General features: G+C 37.6%; 3 protein-coding genes across 3 annotated transcripts; 2 read left to right on the top strand and 1 right to left on the bottom strand.

Moving 5' to 3' along the window:
• Positions 1-207: 207 nt before the first annotated feature.
• C9374_006810 (uncharacterized protein) lies at positions 208-4,524 on the bottom strand (the record flags this gene model as incomplete). The annotated part of the gene is made up of 6 exons (XM_044696712.1): positions 208-1,984; positions 2,046-2,309; positions 2,369-3,158; positions 3,211-3,510; positions 3,579-4,155; positions 4,279-4,524. 6 exons carry the CDS (start codon positions 4,522-4,524, stop codon positions 208-210), a joined length of 3,954 nt encoding a protein of 1,317 aa, XP_044555173.1.
• A 244-nt stretch (positions 4,525-4,768) lies between these two features.
• C9374_006809 (uncharacterized protein) lies at positions 4,769-5,821 on the top strand (the record flags this gene model as incomplete). Its single annotated transcript, XM_044696710.1, has 1 exon — positions 4,769-5,821. One exon carries the CDS (start codon positions 4,769-4,771, stop codon positions 5,819-5,821), a length of 1,053 nt encoding a protein of 350 aa, XP_044555172.1.
• A 605-nt stretch (positions 5,822-6,426) lies between these two features.
• C9374_006808 (uncharacterized protein) lies at positions 6,427-14,275 on the top strand (the record flags this gene model as incomplete). The annotated part of the gene is made up of 2 exons (XM_044696709.1): positions 6,427-7,639; positions 7,869-14,275. The coding sequence occupies 2 exons, from the start codon at positions 6,427-6,429 to the stop codon at positions 14,273-14,275; spliced, it is 7,620 nt and encodes a 2,539-aa protein (XP_044555171.1).
• Between the last annotated feature and the right edge of the window lie 97 nt (positions 14,276-14,372).

The raw sequence follows: 14,372 nt of genomic DNA, 5'->3' as shown, positions 1-14,372 counted from the left end.
AGTTAGTTTCCGTGAAGAGAGATGCAAGTTTTCACATGAAAGGCATAACACTTTCTCATTTAATTGAGAATCAGATAGGTTCGAAGGGTCGTTACACTGTTCCTTGATAGAAATTGAGAATCTTCATCTACAGTTGAACTAGAATTGGAACATTATTCTAAATATTTTGAATCTATTGAGGCACAATCCAACAACGTCAACAACAGTTTAATGGTCCAACAAGGACCGAATTTGTAAATCAGAATCTGATTCCTGTGCGTTGGTCAATGATGAGACGTTTCCATGCTTCAACAAGTTAATGGCTTTTGCAATGACTTCTTGAAAATCTTTGATTGTGTTTCGAAGGGCAAGTGTTGTATGAGTGCTTGTTGTGGTGAGTTTGGTCGAAAAATCAGTTAAATCTTTTGGACTCAATACACGATGAGTGATGAGCTGTTGAATTTCTCCATGTCCCATCACAAAGTTGACAGCACAAGTGACAAAATACATCTTGTTGTAGGTGAAGAATCCATAGAGTGTCTTGTGCATTTGAGATACATTGGTGTTGTCTGTGAGCAAAATGTATTTCAATAACAAGGGAATTAGATGGAATGCATAATTTTTGATAATCTCATTGTGACTTTCTCTCAAGAAAACTCCCTCTTGTCGGTTATCAAGACTCAATAGTTGTGAAAATGTAAAGACAAAAGTGGAAATGTAGTTGGAGACTGATTTGGCACCATTTTGACTTGAATCCAATCCTCCTCCTATATGACTTTCAATTAACTTCAATACCAGATCCTCCAAAAAGTAATGATGCAATGAATTTGTGAGATAATTTTCTGGATATAAAGTCCATGTAAAATTAAAGAGTCTGAACAATGCTATGAGCAAATCTCCTCTCTCGTCCTCTGAAAAATGTCCTCTCAAGTATGGGGAGTATTCTTCCATAATTTTTCGCTTATTCTTCATCCATTCTAACCTGTTTTCAAATATATTGGATGAACTTAGATTGTAACTCAGTACAAAAATTGGGGTAAAATAAGTCATAAATGTTTGTGGGAATGGAGGATCTTTCATATCTGCAAATAAAATTCCTATAACGTCTAGCATGTATGCATAGGGTTGACATTCGACAAAATATCTTTGAAGTTGTTGTGTGATTGCGTTCATGCTGGGCTCTTCATGCGATGACATTAATTGCAATTCGTTTAACAATTGATTTTCATCAACGGCTTGTTCAATGCCAATGACTTTTCCAAAGCAAAAGAATTGGCATGAAATGAGCAATACTTTGTGTAAAAATGGATAAGTTAAAGGGTTCTTGCAACCAACAGTTGTTATCATAACCTTCCACAAGTCTGAAATGTGGTTGCATATTAAATGTTGATCAATGTACCTTCCCCAATGATTACTTAAGTAAAGCGACACATCATTGGTGTTTGTCATACTAGGCTTTTTGACAAATAAATATAATATTTGAACCGTGTAATGTAAAATGTTGTCAAACAACTTGAGCATGATGGTGAGGATGCTATCATCGTTTTGTTCTTCACACGAACGGGTAGTATCGAATGCGTATAACAAACTCTTAATTTTTCTAATTTCAAAATGTAAGGCAATAGAAGTTTGTAAGCTCTTCTCGTTTTCGTATACATCTCCCAAAATTGGTTCGGTAAGACTATTTTGTCTCTCTGTCAATAAACGTTCAATATTTGTTACAATATTTTTCAATAGCAACTGTAATAGGTGTTCCTGTGTTGAAGGAAATTGAGACAAGGCCACAATAATATGACTTAAACCCTTGTAGATCTTTTGTGAAACACTTTGTTCAAATTGATCCAATAAATGTCCATCATGCATAGACAATACTAGATCCCTAAGCAAAGTCGTGCTAGTATTTTCAGCTTTGCTGGGTGAGGATACTTGCTCACACAGAGAAGAGAAGGAAGCTGCAGACATATGCATCAGTGCTTTCACATTATTGTCTCTCTTTTGATTAGACCTAATTTGATCACATCGTTCAATTAATTGCATTAAATTTTCTAAAGGTGGTAATAACTTACATTGAGTATTCAGCCTTCAAGGCATTTTTGAATCCAGTGATAGAATTCACAGTAAAATTGATGCACCAAATGATCGCATTTTCTCCTGATTGTGCAATTATTGCAGAAAATCTGTCTATCAGTTGCATCATCGATTTCCAAATAGGAATTGCTACATGGGATTCCAGTTTTGAAAAAATACTGCTTGGTTTTTTGACATGTGCGAAGCTGGAAAGTTGCATGCCCACAATCACCTTTTCGAAAAGCGCTTTTTCAATCAAATCCCTATAAGCATGTGTAGAAAGTAGGTTTTGAATTTCTGACAAACTCTTATAAAATGATACCAGCAAGTCTGCAAACTGTTGAACATGGAAAAGAAGGAACCAAAATATTTTGCTGCTTCTTGTGAACGGATCATATCGCCAAAACTGTTCAAAGAATAGAAAATGGACTCTAACAATCCAAAGTCAGGCAAGGTCGAAACTAATAGCTGAGCGAATTGTCCAATGTGATATTCACATTCATTGGAGGAAAAGAGTGAAGGTAGGGATGTCATATATTGGGTTAATTGTTGAATAAGGCCACGTCTCTCAAGAGTAAGTAGTTTTTCCTCGCAAACATGCATCGCTTCCTCTCTTAGAATGTAGTAACCAGACACAAACACCTCTCTTGTAGAGTCTCTGAAAGTATCTAGCTCTTCTCTATTTGTAGTTATTAGTCCCATGTACTTTACAGAGTCGTCAACACCTTGAGCAATAGTGTTTTCTAATAGAGGCTTGAAATACTCTATCAACTCTACCCTAAATTGAGATGACACAGCATGTTGCAACTCTGGAAGTACGGACAAAGTAGGGTCCAAAGTACCAATCCTTACAAAATCAATCTCACAATTTTGTAAATGATACCAAAATGCGTGCATGGCCTCTGCCAAGCTAATGTTAGGAACAGATGTGAAATAAACGCTCATTGCCAAAAATTGTTTTGCTTTTTCATCTACAATGGTCAGTCCTGACGGTATCATACAATGTGTTGAAACATATCTAATAGCATCCATGTTAACAAGCCACTCTGTGCCTTTATCTCCCAATGTAACGCAAAGCTTGATAATTTCTCTACAAACAGCATAACTGGTTTCTGCAGACAAGTCAACAATTAGAAAGCGTCACGTGATCAAATTTGAACATACCGTTGGATAAATTCACGGAATGCTGCTCGAAAATTGGCTTCAACTCTGATACTGTCAGCCCTAAATACTTTTTTATCACACCAATATGTTTGGAGTTAATATAAATGTTAAATATTTCGTTGACACACTCCATAGTTGGGAAGAATAGTTCAATATTTCTAGTAGAAATGATACTATAGAGAATTTGTAAAAGCGTATCGTTTTGATAAATAAATTTTGGAGAAATTCCAAAGACTACCCAGTTTTTCAGTATGCTGATGGCATTAATTTTTAAATTTACAAAATAATTATATTTTTCTTCTGTGTTGATGAGCAGCCAAGATTTGTAAAATAAATCGTTTTTCAACCAATAATTAATAACTACATACTTCCATCAAGAGGCAGCATTAAGATGTTCGACACAAAAGTGAGAAGCTTTTCCTCCATCTTTTTAAACTCTTTTTTCAACTCTGCTTGTTCAGAATTTTCAAACACATTCACACTCTCCATTTGTTCCAACATGAGAGAAAACCACTCGAGTGCAGGTTCCATGATACTCATTGTGATTGTAAATGAGCCATTTCCGTTCAATGCGTTAAATAACGTGTTTGAGTCAAAAGTTTGTAAATTTTGAATACTATTTCCAATGTCAAAAATTACTAAATTGTTATTATTTGTTGCGTGACTGTTGTATCGAAATGTGTCAGCAAAAATGTCAGTTTGCTCTAAATCAGTATTGTTTGCGAGTATTGAATAAAGTGAAAACATGGCAAGAGCCAGCAATAATCGACGTGTGACTAGTTTATCGCTCGATTTTCCTGACAATAAATACCGATTGTAGAATAATGCGATAGATTTCAGTAAACTACATCGTACCCACTCCATAATTTTCACATCAAACGATTGATATGAATAGAGCATTTTCATATAAATAAGATGAGAGCAGATAAATCTCTCATTTTCATCCTAAATATTTTGATCCATTATTGATTCATGATGTTAATATTTCACATCCATCATCCGTGTAAATAGGTCGTTCCGAATACAGATTTAAATAAAACATTGAACATATGTTTTAACACAACTTACTTGTGGTATTGAATTCATCATCCTCTGTTGATTAAAATCCATCAACAGAATATCAAACAAAATTTCCCATGCATCATCACGTTTCTTAAATTCTTGCAAAAACGCATCAGCCTCCTTGCTCTGGGTCCTTGAAAATTCTCTCAAACATTCCCGAACTTGTTGCTTGAGTATTGTCCTCTCCGAAGATGTGGATTGAACAACATGTTCACCCAAACCAAACATCAAGCCTTGATTCGAAGAGAGCATACTGAATGAGAAATATTTTTTGGCGCTGTTAGAAACTGGTGAGCAAGCAGTAACAATGTCAATCATTCAACGTTTCAATATTACATGTCTTGCAACAGAAGGAAACTCGAGTACGAATATTGACAAGGATTCAAAGTTTCCAGTGGTTAAAAGAACAGCCCCAAAGGAGATTCGAATCTCATTCCCGACCGTTTTTTCATTGGCCTTTTTCAGCTTGCATGTACAAAAAAAAATAGACAAAAACATGGAATTTACCATTGGCAGCGCAATTCATGACGACTCAGGGGATGACACCATTCACAACAACATCGGTGCTGTCGCGCTGGATATGTCTGAACACAGAGTGTCTCAACCACACAGAGTATCAAGTTTTTCTGCTGACGATGATAGTTTGCCAATTTCAATCTCAGAAATACTTGATCCAATGCCTCCGCAAAGATCTCTCTCTGGTAATCATCATCGTATGTTCAACAATAATACTCTTGCTGACAATCATCGCCTGTCTATCAATAATAATAACTTGTCAAACTCGAATATACCATCATCGACAATGTACGAACAAGAATTGGAAGCAGCAGCCATGCATAATCTTTCTAAACAATTGACAGAGAAACAACGAGAATTGGAACGAAAGGAAATGGAAATTCTACAATTACAAAACCAAATGAAGAGAACGGGTAGAAAGAAGAATTTTCCAATATGTTGTCCATTCATACATCACAACATTAGTGGAATTCCAAATGAATTCGGTCGTAGAAAAATAACTTATTTTGGTTTCGTATCATGGCTTTTATTTTCACTCGTTTTGGTATTGAATTGTGTCACTGCCTACATTACTGTGTTTTATCCTCCAGGTTACTCACTAGATGTTACAGACATGATGAAAGGTCAATATTTAGTAATTTCCACAGCTGCCATATTTATTCTACCACCAGTTCACTTCTTTATCACTTATTATCCATTATATAGAGCAATGGAGACAGCATCTGTTCCCAGATTTATTCTCTTCCTTTTTTGTTATTTGATTTCCATTCTATTTTGTTTGTTTGGCATTTCTGGATTTATGACTTATGGTGTGAGTGGTGTGATGGCAGCTATTTATTACTATCCAAAATTACAAATATTTGGAAGTGTTCCAGGATTTATTTGTAATGTAGTGATGTCTTTTGTTTGGTTATTAATGGCCATTGATTTTATTGTGATTTTTATTATGGGAATTGTTTCTTTCAAAAACATTTATGGTTCCTTGTCCAAGATGAGAGATTATGGAAGAGGTTTTGTGAATGATGAACTTTGAATGTATTGCTATATATATAGAAGAACTTGCACATTTGTTTAACAATAACTATTTATTGAACTTAATATAACCAGCTTCCCCAGAGTCGACCAACTGTGACATAAACCTTTGTTTCTTAATATTGGTAATGACTTGTGAAAAAGCTCCCGGATTTCATGCTGGACTACTGCTCGGAGGTGTCAGGTCGGATCGCATGAATTCACTTGCTTGCAATTGGTTGTGAAAAATGTACCACCCACTCAAGAGGTAAGTTGTATATTGTGTGAAAGGGATTCATTATTCACTTGATTGTAATTTTGAGGTGAATTACATTTACATGTCAGGTCAAGCTATACAACACAGTACTTTCTCTGCTGGATATTGAAGTTCGACAATTTTGGATCACCCTCTCCATTTCACATTTTCTCAATACAGTCACTTGCCAACATTTGTCTCATTTAGTTCAATGTCTACAACAAAAAAAAAAGTGTCACACCCAAATCACAACAACAGGACGAACTACTATCATCAGCATAATACATAGCCATCTTTGAGAAGTTGTTTGGTTAGTGTCAAATAATCATTATCATCATTCGTTGTGAGATTATTGACACTCTTTTCACACAATGTCTGACCAAAACAATTCACAACCACAAGATGTCTCTGCCACGTCTTTCGCGAACCGAAAGGCTCTCTTTCAACAATTACAATCCACGATCGCCTCAAGCAACAACATGACCAATTCTGGTTCCAAATTAGGAGCATCTGCCAATAAAACAAGTGTTGGTGCCTCTAGTACTTTATCAACATCAACATCAAATACTACACCAACCACATCATCAACCACCAAAACCAATCCAGTACTGATTCAGAGAGGAATTGATCAACAACAATCATCTTCTCCCAAAAACAGCAACTCTCCAAACAGTAGTACGACTGGATCGTCTCCTCCAACCACAGTGGTACCAAGAAGAGAGGCTCCTAAACTTCCTCCTCCAAGGAAAGATTCCAATGTTTCATCATCAACAAGTACAACAGCAGCAGCAGTAGCAGGCTCGGAGAAGGGCAATTCAATGGTACCTCCAGCATTGCCTCAAGCTCGAAAGGGATCGATGAATTCTTCTTCGTCATCGTCATCAACTTTGAGTAATACAACCACCACAGCTACTACTACTACTGCCTCATCATCATCCTCATCATCATTAAAACAAGTACAGAACATTCCCGAAGTGAAAGTAACTGATCAAGATGAAAAAAGTGTCGTATTGAATCAACCATACTCTTCCAAATCAACCACCTCGTCATCATCATCATTCCCACAACACAATGATGAAGAGGATGAAGATCGAATTGAAGTTCGAGAACACACCTCCGATACCGATCTTAACAGTGGTAGCAGTGATGAAGAAGACTCGAATACTTTAGCAGACACGAAAAGGTCGAGCAATAGCACCACTCAAGCTCGAAAGGGATCAGTTTCCAAGCAGCCAACAACAAGTGTTGGATCAGAAAGCAGCAAACCATTGGGTGTTGTGAAATCTGGTAATGCATCATCGTCATCCTCTTCTTCTTCTGCAATGTCATCAACAACAACAACTTCTCAACCACCCCAAATGAATACAGTTTCTGCACTCAAGAATTCAAATTTGTGGAATCAAAAAACAACTTCTCAAGTGCCACCTGTCACTTCTTCCAAACCCTCAAAACCTTCATCCTCCTCCACCACAGCAGCATCAACAACATTTACAGACTCGTATTCCAGTAAACTACAAAAAGAAGTGTCAGCCACCTCTTCCTTGAATAAGAAGGACGATGATCCCACTGCAAATTTACCACAAGGTTGGTGTGCTTACTATGATTCTTCACGATGCGCCTATTATTACCATAATGAAGTAACTGGAGCAACAACTTGGAAGAAACCTCTTGACAGTTCAAATACTGCTCCTCCCAAATCAACATCCACTAGCAATTCTTCCTCATCAGATTCTACTGCGAAAGAAGATGAATTAGAAGAAGGATGGACTGCTTATTTCGATCGGGAAGAAATGCTTATTATTACATCATGAAGTGACTGGAAAGACGACTTGGAAGAAACCTCTTGCGAAAAAGGCAACCACTACTAGTAGTGAAAGTTTAACAACTTCAAACGCAACTACACCTGTGACTCCTGAAAATGTGACATCACAGCCAACAACAAGTTCAAAACCTCCAGTTCCAACACTCTCTTCAAAACCCATTCAAAAACCATCTCCACCCATTGGTATCAAACAAGCCTCGGATGAAACTTCTGGAGATCCCGAACAAGGTATTGAAGAAGGATGGAAAGCTTACTTTGATGCTGGAAGAAATGCTTTTTATTATCATCATGAAGCGACTGGAAAGACGACTTGGAAGAAACCTCTCGCAACTCAAGACAAGAGATCACCAAGAGGAACGAGCGATCATGATTCATCATCCTCTGTATCTCCATCCACAACGACCAGTAATACTAATACTACTTCTACTAGTCACGTGACTCCAATGGTTCCTCCCAAACCACCAGTTCCTGGACGAAAGAATTCTTCAACTTCTCCAAACACGACGACTAATAGTGTGGTTGAACCTCCTTCTGTACCTAATAACAAACCATCACGAAGTGTGAGTCCTAAAACAAATGAACAAGGTGTGAATAATCAACAACAAACAGTTCAACCACCTCCATTGCCTAGTTTGGGTGTGAAACCGACCATTCAACGATCCCAACAACAACCACCTTCTGTACCCAATAACAAACCAAAAATAGTATTGGATTCACGTAATGACACTCATTCAGAACATTCAGGAGATGAAGACAAGAAAGCCACAGTGATTCGAACAGAAACAGTATTGCAACCTCAACTCATGCCATCTCCACCAAGTGATGTTGATCAACCAAGAAATAGAAAATCCTTTAGTAGTGCAGGATCTGGAGCTTCCTATAATCGTTATCAACCAGCTCCATCGGATTATCAACAAGATTTCCGTGTTCGTCGATTGGAAGATCGTAAAATGTGTGACGATTTAACACTTCTTCTGATGGACACCAATAAGGGAAGAAAGAAATCAGTGGATAGTTCCACCACTAGTGGTGAATTGACAGATATTGATTTGACCAACATTCTCTCCAATCGTTATTATCAAAACGAAATTTACACATGTGTGGGTCCAGTCATTTTGTCACTCAATCCCTATAAGAGTGTGAAGGGACTGTACAGCAATGAAACCAAAGCATTGTTCCATTCTCACATTCCATACGAATTGGCTCCTCACATCTATTCACTTGCTGAAGACACCTATCGAACTCTATTAGAACATGCCACGACGAGTAAAAACAATGCTCCAGTTCTCGGGACTCGAAATGGTTCAAAGAAAAGACCTCCTCCACCACCAGTCGATCAACAGCAGCAAACAGAGGAATCATTCATTATTAATGATTTCAGTATTTCTGAAGGAATTGGTGTCGGTCAAGCCATTATCATTAGCGGTGAATCTGGTTCAGGAAAAACCGAAGCTGCTAAAATTATTATGGAATATTTGGCAGCTGTTTCAATTTCTGGATTAGAAACTCAGAGAATTAAGGACTCTATTCTACAAAGTAATCCATTGTTGGAAGCATTTGGTAATGCAAAGACTCTTCGTAACAATAACTCTTCACGTTTCGGTAAATTCACAAATCTCTATTTCAACTTTAAGGGTCAATTGCAAGGAGCTGAGATTTTCACACTCCTTCTCGAAAAGGCCAGAGTAGTGAAGAGACGGTATGGAGAACGTAATTTCCACATTTTCTATCAACTCTTATCCGATGAATATGTGAGAAAACAATTGGGTCTTGGTTTCCCTGAAGAGTATCATTATTTGAACAACAACTTGATTACAGTCAATGCCATTGATGACGCTGTTGAATTTGAGAATACAAAGAAAGCGATGGATCTCGTTCAAATGTCCATTGCAGAGCAAATGGCAGTTTTCAAAGTTGTGGCAGCAATTTTACAACTTGGTAACATTAAATTTTCAAGTATTGAAGATCCAGAGGAACGTAAACGAAGAGGTATTGCTGCAGGAGTGAGAGCATGTGATGTTGCCAATGAAATTGCCCTAAAAACGACTGCCAATACGTTACAGGTCGATGCTGAAGTGTTACGAAAGAGTTTAATCACTAGAACCATTCGTATGGCTGGTAATCCAAATCCCATCGAACAAACTCAATCTGTGGAACAAGCAGAATTCAACAGAGACACATTGGCAAAGAATATTTACGAACGACTCTTCTTTTGGTTAGTCAAGAGAGTCAATCGTTCTCTGAGAGTTCCTGATTATGATGATTTTGTGAACAAGACCAATAGTGAGACATATTTCAATATTGGTATTTTGGATATTTTCGGATTTGAAATTTATTCATCGAGTATTGGAACTGGTAAAGCTGGTAGCGAGAATGACGAGTCACCCAATGACAAGTTAAAGAATGGCTTTGAACAATTGTGTATCAACTTTGTGAATGAAAAGATTCAAAGTGGTGTTCAAAAATCCATCAAGAAGGAACAAGAAGAGATTAAGAAGGAGATTTATGGTGACGACTACAAACCATCGACTTCCATGACTCCACTCGGAGAGGCACAACAACGAAATACTAAATTTGATTCAGAATCGGCCATTCAACTCATTGCTGGTAAACCTCTCAGTGTCTTTTCACTATTGGACGAAGAGAGTTTATTCCCTAATGGCAATGATGTGAATTATGTTCAAAAGATGAAGACCAATCTCAAACATCCTTACTTTAGAATTCCAAGATTGGCTGAACCTGTCGAATTTGAACTTGAACACTTTGCAGCTGCTGTTCGATATAACACTTCAGACGGATGGGTCGATAAGAATCGTGACACTCTCTTTGAAGATTTACTCTTTGCCATGCAAACAAGTAAGGATCATCTCATCATTGCTCTATTCCCTAAAGGAGAACAACCGAATGATGTCTTATCGAAGGGAAAATCCTCTTCTGCCGGCAGTAAATTACAACAAACCACAGCTGAGAAGTTCTTGAAAGATGTCGGTAAATTGATGCATCAATTGAATTCATGTAGTTTGAAGCACCATCATATTCGTTGTATCATTCCTAACTATGAGAGAAGAGCTGATGATTTCCAGACCGATGTTGTGAATCATCAAGTGAAATATCTTGGTATTTTGGATACTGTGCTGTCAAGAAAGGGAGACGTTGGATCTACAGTGGGATACAATATTAAGATTCCATACGATGTCTTCTTGGAAAGATACAAATTGTTGTGTCCTGACACATTCCCCTATTGGGAAACTTTTATTACGAACAAGTATGGAAAAGTGTCAGAATTTACGACAGAACACAAAAAGGAGGCCGTTCAACACATTCTGAGTCAGGAAATTATTGGCATGTCCAATCCAGAGGATTATTTCCTTGGTAAAAACAATGTCTTGCTCCAGTCAGCCGTTCAATTGTTCCAACTCGATGAAATGGTTCGAAATCAAAAGCATGAAATGGCTAAAAAGATTCAAAACGCATTCAGAAAGTATCGTCAACGAAGAGCAGACAAGTTGGATGAAATGATGAAGAAGGCCATGCAATCAGTAGATTCCAAGCAAGAGAAGAAGGCCACTGAAGAACCAGAAGAAGTAATTATGAGACAGGATGGTTTCAGAACGAATAACTTTGGAGAGAGTAAGAAGCGTGTGCTCATCACAGGTTCCGACAAGAGAAATATTTATCTTTTGGATTCAACTTCGGCAGAATTGGAACAACTTCGAAAGATTCCAATTCGAGACATTTCTAAAATTTACATTTCACCTTACTCGGACAATTACATGATTTTCAAGATGAAAGATTCTGAGGATGGAGGTGATGAATTGTTGGATCTCGATAACAAGTGGGAATTTTTGGAAGAGTTCAACAAGTTGATCGAAGCCACTTCTTCCAAATTTAAGGGAGAACACGTTCCAAAGGTTGAAGTCACCAAAGAAATGAACATTCTCAATAACAAGCCCGATGAACGAGGTGTTAAAAAATTCACAGTACGATTTGTTCCATCAGCGTACAATCTTAAAAAGACTGTGAGCACTGAGGCCTTCTTGGACGAGCATCAGAATAGAATCATGGTTGTTCATACTTTCACACAAGCTGATATTTACAATCAAAGAAAATTGAGAAGAAAGCTCTCCCTTTTCGGTAAACACGATCAAAATAGAGACTACTTGAGAATGAACTTTAGTGAACTGATGGGTCAATTGAAAAAAGACTATGGTGACAGTAAGGTCCTCTTCTCTGGTGTTGTTTCCAAGTACAATAAGAGATTTAAGAAACAAGACAGAATTTTGATGGTCACTGATAAGGCAGTTTATAACATTGATCCAAGTGGAGGTTATTTGGTCAACAGACGTATTCCTATCACTCAAGTGACTTGTGCAACTGTTTCTCCATATTCGGATAACTTCTTTGTGATTGATCATCCAGATCAAGATGTGTTGAGTGAAAGTGCCAAGAAGACTGAAATTTTGGAATCCATCTATGATAGTTATCAGGAAGCTTGTAGCCAACTTTTACCAATTAAGGTTGTCACTCAACACCAAATTAATCTTGCCAAGAAGGGCACAAAAGATGTTGATTTGGAATGGATTCTGGAACCAGAAAATCAAGAACAATTCATTGTCACTACTTTGGTACCTGTACCAAATGGCGCTGAAATTCACGTCGTTTCTGAATCTGATGCCGACTCTGACAAGGCACACAACGATTTGGCTGTACGACAATCCATGTCAAGAAAGTCGGTTCGTGCTGGAAAAATGGCCAAACCAGGAGATATGGATGAAGTTGAACTTAGTGACGTTTTTGGTGGTATGAAGATTCGTCGAAAGGATTCACTTCTTGTGTGGTTCCAAGGAGATTATTTGAATTTGAAAGAAAATCCAAAATTCTGCGAGCTTGTTCGTAAGCATGATCCTGAATGGAATGGTCAAATCTTGTTCTCCAACTTGATGACCAAGGTCAATAAGAGATTCAGAACTCAGCCAAGAAAAATTGTGGTCACTCCAAATTATATTTACACTGTTGATGATGAAAAGTTGACCATCAATCGTGTAACGCCTATCAAAGACATTACTGGTGTATCAGTTAGTACCATGCGTGATGCTTTCTTTGTCATCCATTGTCCAACAGATCACGATTTGTTTGCTTCATGTAAGAAGAAGACAGAGCTTATCAGTGTTGTGTGTGACGCCTATAAGGATAAATACGGAATGGAATTACCAGTCAATGTTGAAGACAAGTTTATTTACAAACCAAGTACTGACGTGAAAGGTGTCAAGACCATTGAATTTAAACACGATCCAACTGTAAAGGTTCCAGTATTGACTCCAACCAAGCTTGGATGTCTCATTCTTGTGAACAATTCTGATCCTGAGAAGGTGAAACAAAACATGCCAAATGCCAAGGCACAAAAACCAGCAACCACATCTGCCTTGAAACTCTACGAAGGAGCTGATGAAAGAGGAATTCAAGATAAGGTCGATTCCATCTATAGCGGTAGAAAGGGACGTAATAGAAGAACTCTCTTGCGTGAATACATGGGAGATTATTTGAGACTCGATGGTACACAAAGAATGAAGAAGATCTTTGACAGAAATGGAGACAAGGAATTGCTATTTTCAGGACAAGTGCTCAAGTATAACAAGAATTTCAAAAAGCAACATCGTTTACTTGTTGTGACTGACAAGAATGTATATAATATTGATGAACAAGAATTTAAGATTAAGAGAAAGATTGCACTTGACGAAATTACTGGTGTTTCAGTTTCTCCATTCGACGACAATGTATTTGTTTTGCATTGTCCAACAAGTGGCGACTATTTACTCGAAGATGAAAAGAAGACTGAAATTATTGCTGCTCTACAGACTGCTAAAGCGAAACATCTCAAACAACAACTCAAGATTAATGTCGACGATCAATTCAACTTTGCTCCAAACCTCTCCACAACCATGCCAGTCACCTTTATCAGTGACGATCATGCTAAAGAAACATGGGCTGAAAATAGAACCAATGCTCTTGTGGTGCATGTGAAGAGACAAGAACCAGGAGTGGTTTTAGAAGCTGCATATATTTATGTAAATGACGAGTCAAAACCAATTGAAGTGAAGTCGACACCAATTCTCATCAAATTGAAGAAGAGATGGACCTACAAGTTACAAATTCGTTTCTATGTGAATGAGTTCCTTTCTGGATGTGAATTCCATGAAAAATTAGATACAGTTTCTTCTCGTGTGGAATATGTGTCAAAGGTGGTCGATCTTGAACCAAAGGAAGAACGTTATGTGATTACTTTACCTGAACGAAAGGTCATTTGGAGTTTGTTGTCTAAAACTCGTGTGAAATGTAAGCTTGTAGATAGCACTGGAAAGGTATTGCTTGCTGTGAGATTTGTCTATGATATTAATTAATAAATACAAACATGTTGATTGACTCGGAATCATTGGAAAGGGGGTTGATCAGTGTAAAGGAAGTGAACATCAAATCATGTCCAAGAAATGGTCCGTT

The sequence above is a fragment of the Naegleria lovaniensis genome (genome assembly GCF_003324165.1).
Source record: "Naegleria lovaniensis strain ATCC 30569 chromosome Unknown tig002, whole genome shotgun sequence".
Lineage (NCBI taxonomy): Eukaryota > Heterolobosea > Eutetramitea > Acrasida > Naegleriidae > Naegleria > Naegleria lovaniensis.
This window is presented reverse-complemented; position numbering and strand designations above follow the sequence as displayed.